This window comes from Myotis davidii, unplaced genomic scaffold, assembly GCF_000327345.1.
Source record: "Myotis davidii unplaced genomic scaffold, ASM32734v1 scaffold1703, whole genome shotgun sequence".
Lineage (NCBI taxonomy): Eukaryota > Metazoa > Chordata > Mammalia > Chiroptera > Vespertilionidae > Myotis > Myotis davidii.
Genome location: NW_006293780.1, coordinates 961,143 through 974,890, shown reverse-complemented (window position 1 = coordinate 974,890; position 13,748 = coordinate 961,143). Strand labels below are relative to the sequence as shown.

Genomic DNA, 13,748 nt, shown 5'->3' with positions numbered 1-13,748 from the left:
CCGCCTCCCGCACGCCCCCTCCTGGGGATGGAGCCCACAACCCGGGCCTGTGCCCTTGACCGGGAATCGAATCCGGGACCCTTCAGTCCGCAGCCAATGCGCTATCCACTGAGCAGGGCAAAGCTGTGCATTTTTATTGAAGCCACCCCCTTCAGCTGTCTCCCCCTCCGTCCCCCCCCTGAAAAAACCCACCATTTTATTCTGCCTTCAAAATGGCTTGGGTGTGGCTGGCTTCGTCCTCCATTTTGTGACTTGAACATGATTAGGCCCTTCTTCCTTGTAAAAAGGTGAGAGCACAGGTTGGGAGAAGATTGAGCAGGGCTTTCTTTCCAGGCTCACGAGCAGTAAGTACTGGGTCGAGTACTTGGCTCCCCCTCCGTGGCAGCCAGGCTGCCTCCGTCGTGGGTGCATTTCCTTCCTTCTGTGGGGTCCTCTGGCTGGGAGCGTCGATGTTGGAGACACCTCTGCGTCCTCACCCAGGGCCTGGCATTCTGTCGGCTGCTTAGAAAATGTTTGTTGCCTCAGAAGCATGCTTCTCAGCTGCCAACGTAATGGAACCTTTCTCTCTCTCTTTCAGCCACCATGAAGTTGAAGGACACAAACTCAAGGCCAAAGTCACCAAGCCATGGCAAGTTTCAGAGGAAGGGAATCAAGGTTGTGGGAAAATGGAAGCAGGTGAAGATTGACCCAAACATGTTTGCAGATGGGCAGATGGATGACCTGGTATGCTTTGAGGAACTGACGGATTACCGGCTGGTCTCCCCTGCCAAGGATCCCTCCAGTCTCTTCTCAAAGGGAGAGCCCAAGAAGAGAAAGGCCCACGCTGTCCCAGAAGGCGAGGAGGAAGGAGAATGTAGCTCTGCACAGAAGAAGATGAAGTTGAAGAAGAGCAAAGATGTGGAGTCTGAAGGAACCAGTGCCCAGACAGAGTGTGAGGTCAAAGAGGCCGAGCCAGAGCCCCAGGGAGATGGCACAGTCCGTCCTGAGCCAGTGGGAGGGGAGATGGCACCAGGAGGCCCGGCCCTGACTGTTCCAAAAAAGAAGAAAAAGAAAGAGAAAAGAAAATCGGAGCCTTCCCAGGGAGCTACTCCACAAGTGCCCAAAAAAGCCAAGACATGGCTGCCTGAAGTGCGTGACCAGAAGGCAGATGTGTCCGCTTGGAAGGATCTGTTTGTACCCAGGCCAGTTCTCCGCGCACTCAGCGCTCTCGGCTTCTCTGCGCCCACGCCAATCCAAGCTCTGACCTTGGCTCCTGCCATCCGCGACAAACTGGACATCCTCGGGGCAGCCGAGACAGGTAGGGCATCTCATCTGGACGGAGCCGTTGGCTGCCAAGGCTGGGTGGCTGGGAGGGAGGGGGTGTTGGGAACAGAACCATGAAAGCACTGTTAGTGAAGGTGTTTAGAAGTCCGCCAGCTCGGAGTCGTACTCTGCCTGTTCCTGATCAGTACCCTCGGCACGTCGCCTGATCTCCTGAGCAGTATATGCCCATTATAAAACGGGGACAACAGCAGCCTGTTTCTTTTGTGTGTGGGTGAAATGTAAATGCCACAGTAAAGTAAAATTGAAGTCATTGTAAGTGATGTGCAAGTGGTAGTTTTTTCCTGTTCTTGAGCCTTTTCTAAGTGGCTCAGAGGAGTAGAGTAGGGCTAGGATCAGCTCTCTGGAGAGGTGGATCTTCATCCCTGAAAGGAAGAAGTGTCTGGTTCTCAATTGTCCAAAGATAAAAAGTGCTGCTTTGGGAGTTGGTGGTTTATTGTCGCCGGAAGGATCTGAGTGTGGTGGATGTTTATTAGGTGGATTTTGTAGGCAGATTTGGCATGAGATGCCTGTTGGGACTAGGCATTGTTTAAAGTTCCCGCATTCCCCAAGTCACCTATGACCTTCTGAAGCAATGACAGGTTGACTTTTCCTGGGTGGACTAAATTACTGAGTGGGGGGAAGAGCTTATACTGCCTGGGACTCTTAGTCCAACTAGGCCATTGGTTGTGTGTGTGTTTCAGAATTGAACTATCAGCTATTAAAGTGTGAATATATTCTTTTGGGGACACCCTCTACACACACACACACACACACACACTCAATCTATAATAATAAAAGCATAATACGCTAATTAGAGCGGACGTCCTTCTGGAAGACCTTCCAGAGAAAGCCGTGGTGGCGGGGGCCGAGCCTCTTGCACGAAATTAATGCATTGGGCCTCCTGTATATATGCCCCTTGCACAAATTTCGTGCATCAGACCTCTAGTATATATGAGAACACAGGTTCAGAGAGGATGAAGTAGGGCTTTCTTTCCAAGGGCTCAGGAGCAGTAAGTATTGGATCTGGGATACTTGGCTCTGTCTCCTGTGTCCCCTCTATTGCAGCCAGACTGCCTGCTTTGTGGGTTTCTTTCTTTCCTTCCTTGGTGTTCTCTAGTTGGGAGCATCACTGTTAGAGACACCTTTGTGTCCTCACTTCTTTGCCGGGCCTAGTATTCTATAGGCTGCTTAGCAAATATTTGTTGCCTCAGAATCCATGCTTCTCAATTGCCTCTAGGCCTGAGCACGAAATTCGTGCCAGGGGTTCAGCCCTCGCCACTGTGGCGGCTTGCTTTGGACCTGAAGCCCCGGCTTTGTCCCGTAGGTTGTCCAGAAGGACATCCGGTCTAATTAGCATATCACCCTTTTTTTTATTACACACACACGTAAATAAAATGTGAGCCACATATATAATTTCAAGTTTCCAAGGAGCCATGTTAAAAATCTAAAAAAGAAGAGGTGAAATTAATTTTAATATATTTAACCAATTTTATAAAAAAACATTTCGGTATGTAATATATGTAGAATTGTTAATGAGCTACTTTGCATTCCTTTTTATACAAACTTTTAAAAATCTGTGTATTTTGCACTTGCAGCACATCTCAATTTAGAGTAACCACATTTTAAGTGCTCAGTAGCCTTAGTGAGTACTCTATGGTACGGATAGGACTAGACCATGTAGACATTTAGTGCCTTCTGAAAGTGGTCAGGAAACTTGGGATGAGTTCCTGTAGAACAGTAGTAGATGGAAGAGCGAGGGGAATGAAGGTAATAATGAGTTAGAACATTTACTCAGCATTTAAAATGTGTCTTGCCCTGTGTTAAGCTCTCACAACCACCCTGAGGTAAGTTCCATTGTTCCCACCTTACTGATGTGGAAAGTTGGCACCACAGAGGATAGACAGAGTCCCTAAACCTGCACAGCTGAAATCTGTGGTGCCTGATTTCTAGGCTGGATCTTTGTGCTATTACGCATTTGGCAACACTGCTTTGCTGTGTGCAGAGGCGTGGAAATGGGTTTCTGGAAGGCAGGTAGGCAAGGTTCTGTGAGCCACTGTGGCTAAAGCCTGACATTGGGAGTTCTACCTCAGCTCCTATCAGGCCATCGCATGGAATGTTGTGAATCTGCAGGTCCAAGATCCAAAAAGCTTGGGGCAGTGGACAACTGTTGCCCATGTAGATAATGAATATACCCACCACCCCACAAGATGCTTTGGACCCCTTTGTAATCTCCTTCCCTGGCCTCCCTCCTTTTCATCCCCAGGCAGCCTCTTATATTTCCATTTTTCCTCTTCTTTGTGCTTTTCATTTTCTGCTTTATAATGCGTTAGGAATCCCCAAATACATTTATGTTGTTTTTGCTTTAGATGGTCAGTTATTTTTAAGAGAAGTTTAAATAAGAAAAAAGGCATCTTTTATATTGATTCATGTTACCATTTCTGGTGCTCATCATTCCTTTTGTTGATCCAGATTTTCTTCTGCATGAAAGACTTCTTTTAATATTTTTTTTTTAGTTTAGCTCTACTGATGATAAATTGTTTCAACTTCTGTATGCCTAAAGTCTTTATCTTGTATTTGCTTTGAAAGAAATTTTTGCTGAGTGTAGAGTTTTAGATTCTCAGTTATTTTTTCAGATCTTCAAATACAAATATTGTTACACTGTCTTCTAGCTTTCATTGGTTCTGCTGGAAAGTGCTGTTTTTCTTCTCTGAAGTTTTGTGGGTCTGTTTTTTGCTCTTTTATTCTTCTTGTTTCTTCTATAGCACCTCGTTCTTTGTGCGTTTTTAATACTGAGAGCTGTTTGTTTTCCTCTGAAAATTATTTGGGGGTGTTCTTGAGGCTGTGATAAAGGTTTCTTTGTCCAGAGCTCATGTACTTGTTTCTGCTTGGGCTTTATGACTTTGGAACTACTTTAAGTTCTCAACTCCAGGTGTTTTGGTTGTTTTGACCACCCACATGATAGGAATTGCGACTCCATATACATTCAGAGGCCATTCATTCTTGTCTAAGCATAGACCAAAGTATGCCAATTTAAAATTTTCTCAAAAACGAAGATTTTCTTACTTTCTCCTTCCCCAACAAAGAAAGGTTTTGGGAAAGAACTATTACAGATGTCCATTTCTCCCCCACCCCCCCCCATGTGTTCCTTAGCAACAACAACAACAAAACACACACATACAATTTGCCCATCTCTTTAGGGTTTCATTGCTTGGACATTTGTCCTTAGTTCATCATTGGTGACGTATTTCAATGTCAGTTTGCCAGTTTTCCTCCGGCTCCTAATTATAGGTGCAGTGCTGTAGGGGAGCCTATGCGGGCGGGGGGGCTGGGGGGGCGGGGTGTTGGGTTGGTCTGGCTGGTACTTTGCTATTTCAAGGGTTCCTTATTCTGTGTAAAGAAAGAACCTCAGACAAAAATATGTGCATCTGTTGATTTACACTGTTTTTGCTTGTTTTGTTTGCTTGTTTTACTTCTAAGGCAGTGGGAAAACGCTGGCCTTTGCCATTCCAATGATTCATTCAGTGCTGCAGTGGCAGGTGAAGAAGCCTACCCCAGCTCTGAGTAACACAGCAGCGCCACCTGGTGAGACTGGAGCTGAGGCTGGGTCACCAAGTAAGGCTGGAACTGAGTCTGGATCCATGTGTGATGAGATGGGGATAGAGGGTGAAGCGCAGCCCAGTGAGACTGGAGCTGCCATCTCAGACCAGGTGCTGCCCTTCTGGGATGATGATGCTGGCGAAGGACCTTCTTCCCTAATCAGGGAGAAGTCCATCCCCAAACAGGATGAGGACAAAGAGGAAAAGCTTGATGAACAGACTGGAACACTACAACAGGAGTTCGATGTCAAATCCGTCACCTGTAAATCACATCCAAAGCGTCCTCTACTTGGGCTGGTTCTGACTCCCACCCGAGAGCTAGCTGTCCAGGTCAAACAGCACATCGATGCTGTGGCCAAGTTCACAGGTGAGGTTTAGTTCCATGTAGTAAGTGTTTCCTGAGAGGGTCCTAGGTGCTGGCATGGCAGAGGTGAGCGAGCTGTGGCTATTGCCCTCCAGGGAAACTTCTCATCTGCCAGAGAATTATGCTCTACAGAAAATTGAGTGCCACTTTCTCAGTTGTCCTAAGAAAGACACATAGCTAATGCCATTCTAGATGCACAGGAAATTAATTTGTTGGATATAGTGGATACTTAGGGCAGGATTTGACAAACTACCTGATTTTGTAAATAAAGTTCAGCACACCAAGGCAGAGTGAAGTAGAGTTAGTAGTTTTTATTTTAAAAGCACTTTTAATATTTTTTATAGAGAGAGAAGGGAGAGGGATAGAAACATTGATGAGAGAGAAACATAGATCACCTGCCTCCTGCATGCCCCCTACTGGGGATTGAGCCCACAACCTGGGCATGTGCCCTGACTGGAAATCGAACCCATGACCTCTTAGTTCATGGGTCAATGCTCAATCTCTGAGCCATACTGGCTGGGCAGTAGTTGTGCCAGATCATTTAGCCCATGAAGCCAAAAATGTTTATGATTGCCTCTTTAGGGAAAACTTTGCCGACCTCTGCCTTATGGCATTAGAACTTAATTCTCTCATGGAATTCCTTTTGGGGAGAACTGCACAGTGGGAGTGTGTATTTTATAGTAAAAGCAACAGTTACTTACCAACTCTCACTGCATGTGAGGTACTTTGCCAAGCGCTTTGACTGCATGCTTCTGTGTGTTTTCTTTCACACTGGATACCTTGAGAAGTCCTCCACGAGGGAGGAGAGAATACTAGGCACTGGAGGAGATTCAGATGAATTCTAATTGAGGGAATGGGCAGGCTTCCCAGGGGAGGTGTGTCACAGCCACAGGTAACATTATTCCCAGTTGTGGTGCAGCATAGCTCAGTTTTTCTGGAGCTGTTGTGGTTGGAGAGAAGGGAGTAGAAAGGAAGGAGGTTGGGGAAGTAGGCAAGGTCCAGATCCCAGACTTAGAAAGTCCTCTAGGAGTGGCACCAGCAGTTAGGCCCTACCAGCTCTTTCAGCACCCCCTGCAGAGAGGAGCTGTGCTGGTAACTGCCTCTGCTAATCTGGGGTGCCTGTGTCAGCTGTGGAAGAAAAGCAACTAGACTGAATAACGGTGTCCCTTATGTTTATGTACCATAGGAATTAAAACGGCTATTTTGGTTGGTGGGATGTCCACGCAGAAACAGCAGAGAATGCTGCACCGCCAGCCTGAGATTGTGATCGCCACTCCGGGCCGACTGTGGGAGCTCGTTAAAGAAAAGCACCCTCATTTGAGCAACCTTCGGCAGCTCAGGTGAGAGACAGGAGCTCCCTCACCCCCTGTTCTGAAGTGGGCCTGGGGTGACTTGGTAGTGTGTGCAGTGCCTTCTCTCTGTCATAAAGTGTCCTGATGTGGTACCAGTTAACCTTGGCCTTCAGAAAACCAAACATGCATGAGGGAGATTAGTTGAGGCCCTCACGGTGTGTGTGTGTGTGTGTGTGTGTGTGTTTTGAGGGGGGGGTGGTGGTAGGATGTTCTAGATGATTCCTCTTACCCGCTATTAACCAGCGAATGTGGGGCTGTCTGGATCTGCAGGTGCCTGGTGATCGATGAGGCTGACCGGATGGTTGAGAAAGGCCACTTCGCTGAGCTCTCACAGCTGCTGGAGATGCTCAGTGATTCCCAATACAACCCAAAGAGACAGACACTTGTTTTTTCTGCCACACTGACCCTGGTACATCAAGCTCCTGCTCGAGTCCTTCACAAGAAACATACCAAGAAAATTGACAAAACTGCCAAATTGGACATCCTCATGCAGAAGATTGGCATGAGGGGCAAGCCCAAGGTCATTGACCTCACTAGAAATGAGGCCACAGTGGAGACACTGACCGAGACCAAGATCCATTGTGAGAATGATGAGAAAGACTTATATCTGTACTACTTCCTGATGCAGTATCCAGGCCGCACCTTAGTGTTTGCCAACAGTATCTCCTGCATCAAACGCCTCTCTGGGCTCCTCAAAGTCTTAGACATCATGCCGCTGACGCTCCACGCCTGCATGCACCAGAAGCAGAGGCTCAGAAACCTGGAGCAGTTTGCTCGCCTGGAAGAGTAAGTCAGGCCTGTCCCCAGAGCCCGGCCTCTAGCCATTGGGTCAAGGTTGCAGGATGGTGGGGAGATGGTGGGAAGCTACCTTCTGTTATGGGGCCTTATCAGTATAAAGTGCTCTTGTTTTGAACAGTGTGAGGCAGGCTTACCCTGTCTAGTACATTGGGTTGCTGGTAATGCCCAACAGAAACTTCCTTAGTAATGAACAGTGGTGACAGTAGTACCTACCATAAGAATAGAGTAAGTACTATGATGCATTTTAGATAGATTACTATATTCATTCACTTCTAACGTTCTTGAGAAGAAGCAGAATAGACTGATGGTAAGAGAACAGATTGGAACAGATGGCCTGAGATCGAATCCTGGCTGTACCCTTCTAGCTGGTCAAATTCTGTTTCAGTTTTCTCATAATTAGTGTAATAATAGAAGCCATCTCAGAGGGCTGTTAAGATTAAGTGGATTTATGCATATAAAGTGTTTAGAACAATGCCTGGCATGTAGTATATACTTGCTAAACGTTAGCTTTACTATCATTTGTTATCATTACTCTCATTTTATAGGTGAGAAACAGTAAGGGCTAGAAAAGCTGGTTAGCTTGCCCGAGGTTTCTCAGCCCGACAGAGCGGGGCCTCCGACCAGCCTGTCAGCCCCCAGAGCTCATGCCGTGCCTTACATGTTATGTTGTCATTGACCATCTGCTTCAGGGCCAGACGGATGCTCAGGCAGCAGGGTGAGGTATCAAGCTGAGGGCCTGGGCCGGTTGAGGCTGACTCTGAATTGGCATTTGCCCACAGTGTTTTTTGTCAGGTTACAGGGCGATTAGTTTCTAGAACAAGTGTCTGGTTTAACTCCCTTTGAATGTTGGTAGGTAGAGTTACTGCTTTACTGGATCAGGAGTTGGCAAACTGGCCCACAGGCCAAATCTGGCTCACTGCCTGCTTTTTTGCTTTGTTTTTTTAATTGATTTTCTTAGAGAGAGAGAGAAATATCAATTTGTTGTTTCATGTTTTTATGCATTCATTTATGTATTCATTGCTTGATTCTTTTATGTGACCTGACCGGGTATTGAACTCACAACCTTGGAATATGGGGACAATGCTCTAACCAACTGAGCTATCCAGTTAGGGCTCACTGCCAGTTTTTATTTTAACTTTTTAAAATATGTTTTCATTGCTTTTTAAAAAATATATGTATTTTTATTGATTTCAGAGAGAAAGGGAGAGGGAGAGAGAGATAGAAACATTGATGAGAGAGAATCATTGATTGGCTGCCTCCTACACGCCCCCTACTGGGGATCAAGCCCACAACCCAGGCATGTGCCTTGACCAGGAATTGAACTGGTCACCTCCTGGTTCATAGGTCATTACTCAACCACTGAGCCACACTGGCCAGGGCTGCCTGTTTTTATTAGTAACTTTTTATTGGAACACAGCAAGGCTTATTCATGTTTCTCTGTGCCTGCTTTTGCACCATAACAGCAGAGTTGAGTAGTTTCAACAGAGACTATCACCCACAAAACCAAAAATAATTTACTACCTGGCCTTTTATAGAAAGAGTTTGTTGACCTTGACTTAGAGCAGTGATGGTGAACCTATGACACGCATGTCAGAGGTGACACTCGAGCTCATTTTTTTGGTTGATTTTTCTTTGTTAAATGGCATTTAAATATATAAAATAAATATCAAAAATATAAGTCTTTGTATTACTATGGTTGCAAATATCAAAAAATTTCTATATGTGACATGGCACCAGAGATAAGTTTGGGTTTTTCAAAATGCTGACACGCCAAACTCAAAAGGTTTGCCATCACTGACTTAGAGCAATGGTTTAATGTTTGACAGCCTTTAATTTGCATCATATTCCTCATCCCTACCTCAGAGATACAGGGAGTTTGGACCCTGAAGGGCCCAGAATCTTGTTTTTAAGACCTCAAGTGTTTTCGACTTTCCTCGAACTGTGCAGATATTAAGAAACATCACTCCACACATATTATCAAGTGCTTACTATGAACCAGGTGCTGTTCTAGGGGCTGGTAATAGCACAGTGAACAATGCAGTCTCCTGGAGTTTACATTACAGTGGAAGGAAATAATAAGTTGAAAAGTAAGTATATAAATAAAAGAAGAAAAGTAAGTATATGGTTTGTCAGGTGGTACTAAGTGCTAAACAGTCAAGTTGTGCGGGGAGTTGTTCAGACTGTGTGAGTGTGTGGCCAGGGAGGCTTCTCCGATAAGGTGAGGTTTGAGCAGAGCAGAAGTAAGGAAATGTATCTGAGGAAGACCTTTTAGGACCTTAGTTATAGCAAGTGCAAAGGCTTGACAGTAAGCGCATGTTTGGCATGTTTGAGGAAGAGTAAGGACATCTGTGTGACTGGAGGGAGGAAAGTGGGAGGGTGATAGGGGATGAGGTCACCGACCTGGAATATGTGTGGCTGCATGGAAGTCACTTGAGGTGGTCTTCAGTATTGCAGAGTGTGGCTTGTTGATTACAGCCATGTATGTACCTCGGGAAGTTAATCTCTCTGAGCCTAAGTTTCTGAATCTGTGAAAAGGAGGTACGTACATAACATCTCAAAGGGTGTTTGTAAGGGTTTATAGTGCTTGGAGTACTCAGCAGGTGGTAAGAATTTGATTAGTGGTAGCTATTAGGTATCATTAATGAGCTTCCTTTTTCTACCACAGTTGTGTTCTCCTGGCAACAGATGTAGCAGCTCGGGGCCTGGATATTCCTAAAGTCCAGCATGTCATCCATTACCAGGTAGGGGCATCAGGGAACTTGGAGTTCCCAGTATCCAATGGGGAATTTTTAAAGCAGAGGTTGGGAGAGAGGGAGAGGGAGGAGGAATTGTTGGTCCCAAGGCCTCATGCCACAGAGAATACCACTGGTACCTAGTGAACAACCAGCTGTTGCCACTGTGGGAACACTGTGGTGAGCTTTATTCGCAAACCTCTTGGCTTTGTCTGATACAAAGAGCCCCTCTCTTTTACGTGGACAAGCTACATGAGATTGCCGGGTTCAAGTCTTAGTTTCCCCCTCTCTTTTATGTGGACAAGCTACATGAGATTGCTCGGTTCAAGTCTTAGTTTCTTCCACGAGGTGGGGATAATCAGTTCAGCATATAGAGTGGTTACTTTGGTGTAGAGCAGTGATTCTCAACCTTCCTAATGCCTCTTCCCTTTAATACAGTTCCTCGTGCTGTGGTGACCTCCAACCATAAAATTATTTTCGTTACTACTTCATAACTGTAATTTTGCTACTGTTATGAATTGTAATGTAAATATCTGATATGCACAATGTATTTTCATTGTTACAGATTGAACATAATGAAAGCATAGTGATTAGTCACAAAAACAATATGCAATTATATATGTGTTTTCCGATGGTTTTAGGCGACCCCTGTGAAAGGATCATTCAACCCCCAAAGGGGTCGTGACCCACAGGTTGGTGACCCACAGATTGAGAACCTCTGGTGTAGAGAAGTAGAAAGGTGTGAAAGTTAAGACCTGCTTGAGCTTAAATCCCAGCTTGAGCAAGCTGTTTAGTCTCTTTGTATGCAGTTTTTGCATTTGTTAAGTGGCAGTTATAGTATCTAATTCTTAAGTTCTTAAGGTAAAATAAGTTATTACATGTGAAGAGCTTAGAAAACCATGTAGCACAGCATAAGCACTTAAATTTTAGCAGCTCTTGATACTGATGTTAATATTTGTGTATACCCCTAGTGAATATCGCGGTTTGATGTGTGTTGGCTGCCTCATAGTTGGTTACTTTTGGGCATGTTACTTAGCATCTCTGGTTTCAATGTCATTGTTTATAAACTGGGACTAAATGCTACTTACTCCATAGAGTTATTACTAAAATTAAATGAGCTAATGCTGATGAAGCACCCAGCACAGGGAAAGCGCTCAAATAAAAGATAGCTATTCTGGCATCATTTCTCCTTTTTAGTCCCTCATGCTTTAAAAAACAAATTTAGGGAGCCAGTTCAATTCAGCAAATCTTCTTTTTGGGGAAGAGGCTGGGTCGGTTTTTGTAAAAGGTATCTGGTGAACATTATACAGTTTTAGCCCCTAAGAAGTAGCAGATCCACTAGAGATGAAGTGACTGCAGCCATAATTTAAGGCAGAAGATATTAGAAAATTTCAAAATATAATGGGAGAGAGCCCTGGCTGGGCAGCCCAGTTGGTTGGAGCGTTGTCCCGATATGCCGTTTTACATATATATACACATACACATATGTATGTATGTATATATAGATATATAATGGGAGGGAGAGGTAGCTTCTAGTTTGGGAGGTTGGAAAGTGCTTTCTAAAAGATGCTTGGCATGTAAAGGTAGAAAGGATGTGAGCACGTAGAGGTAGGAAAGGAAGGAGGAAAGAACACAGGGAAGTGGGCAGTTAGCTGAGTGAGAAGAGATGGGAATGTTGAGAAAGGAAAGTGAAGAGTGACTGCCATTTCCCACTTGATAGTCTGACGGCCTGACCAGGGCAGGGGCATGGGAGGGCAGAGCCCGCACAGGGAACGGGGAGTAAACCTGGGGACAGTTTGAATGTGGGGCTGGGAAGGGCTGGATCAGTCCACGGTGCTGGAGAGGTGTCTAGCTGCCTGGCTGAGAGGGAGGAGGCTCCAGCATTGGGCTGCTGGTCCTGAGGGGAGGAGCAGTGCTTGGTGCTGGCCACATAGTGACCTCCCAGTTCCTCCCTTGGCAGGTCCCTCGCACCTCGGAAATTTATGTCCACCGAAGTGGTCGAACTGCTCGTGCCACCAACGAAGGCCTCAGCCTGATGCTGATTGGGCCTGAGGATGTGATCAATTTTAAGAAGATTTACAAAACCCTCAAGAAAGATGAGGACATCCCATTGTTCCCTGTGGAGACAAAGTACATGGATGCAGTCAAGGTAAAAAGTGAAGGGGGGAGGGTCATGCTCCCTCACCTTGGAAGTATAACCCTTGGAAACTAAGTAATGCTTCTTCCAAGAGCTAAACAAAGGGATTCATTAAAAAAAATGGAACGAGGCTCTAGCCAGTTTGGCTCAGTGGATAGAGCTGCGACTGAAGGGTTCCGGGTTTGATCCTGGTCAATGGCATGTACCTCGGTTGCAGGGTCCGCCCTGGATGTACCTCGGTTGCAGGGTCCTCCCTGGCCCTGACCCAGTCAGGGCTCTTGCAGGAGGCAACCAATTGATGTGTTCCTCTCACATTGATGTTTCTGTCTTTGCCTCTCTCTTTAAAAAAAAAAAAGGAATGAGGCACTGTGCCTGGCATAAGGGCGAAAGACCGAGTGGCCACAAATGAACCTTCACTGTCTGTCTCTGAAGCCTCCACTACCTCCTCTGGATGCAGTGAGCCCTGCTGCCTGGACATCCCGAGGTGGCTGCAGGGAAGGGAGGTCAGCGTGGCTTGCTGAGGCAGACACTCAGGCTTCGTCACAGTCCTGAAGCAGATGCCAGTAATTCCTACCTTTGGGGTTTTATTTTAACTTAGCAGGCGTTCCCTGAGTGGGTACTGCTTACTATGGGCCAGAGTACATCAAACAGCAAAGCAGGTGCATTCTCTGTGGAGTTCCACTGGCTTGTGAAGCCGACCAAGTGCTAAAATTCAGGACAAATGGAGCACTGTGGTATCAGTGGGCACGTGGTCGAATTGGTAGGAGATGAGGTTTTCTCCAAGCGTCCTAAAGATAGAGATGTGAAGAGATGAAATTCCAGGAACTGAGGGAGCAGAGCAGTTGGCTCCTTTGGCGCAAACGGCATGTTAGCCATGTGGGGAAGTCTAATGGGAGACGCAGATGGAACGATGGAGACGCAGGTGGAAAGGTGGAGATGTAGAGGGAAAGGTGGAGGCGCAGAGGATAACCTTGAGTAAGGGGGACTATGAGCCACCCTGACTTTTCGTGGCTCCTTTCCGTCACACGCAAGATCTCTCCGTCTTCTGCTGTCACTGCAGTCTGACCACAGCACCCATGAGAGGGAGACTTGAAATGCTTTTCTCAAAGGACAGCTTGAAAGAGAGGGAAGGTAGTCTGTGAGTTTGTTTCACTGCGGTTGAGAGCTGGGCCCTAACTCCGGGCTGTTGGGGTGTTTCAGGGTCTCAGCTCAGCTGTGGAAGCAGCTGTGGTGCCTGGGGACTGTCTTCTTTGTCTGGGGCCTTCCATTACCACCCACATGTGGCCAGTCTGCCCATGTTTGAGTGCTGCCCCATTCCCTTAACTGGATGTTACCAGGTCAGGTTAGGGTGTCCTTTGGACACCTGTAGCTGGCAGTCCGCCTGAGGAGGCTCCAAGAGGGGCAGTTCAGGGTTGTTCGGATGCTGGCCCTTGTAATTTCCTATGTGTGCCACGTGTCACACATACC

At 46.3% G+C, this 13,748-nt stretch overlaps 1 protein-coding gene across 1 annotated transcript in view; it reads left to right on the top strand.

Annotated features, from left to right (window-relative positions):
• Positions 1-13,748, top strand: part of DDX24 (DEAD-box helicase 24) — a 15,886-nt gene that overhangs the window by 403 nt on the left and 1,735 nt on the right. The window contains exons 2-8 of the mRNA XM_015566458.1: positions 578-1,297; positions 4,780-5,265; positions 6,449-6,602; positions 6,885-7,400; positions 10,078-10,153; positions 12,105-12,336; positions 12,714-12,765. Of these exons, the coding sequence (XP_015421944.1) occupies positions 583-1,297; positions 4,780-5,265; positions 6,449-6,602; positions 6,885-7,400; positions 10,078-10,153; positions 12,105-12,336; positions 12,714-12,765 (2,231 nt within the window). The 5' untranslated portion in view covers positions 578-582. The remainder of the gene's footprint in view (positions 1-577; positions 1,298-4,779; positions 5,266-6,448; positions 6,603-6,884; positions 7,401-10,077; positions 10,154-12,104; positions 12,337-12,713; positions 12,766-13,748) is intronic.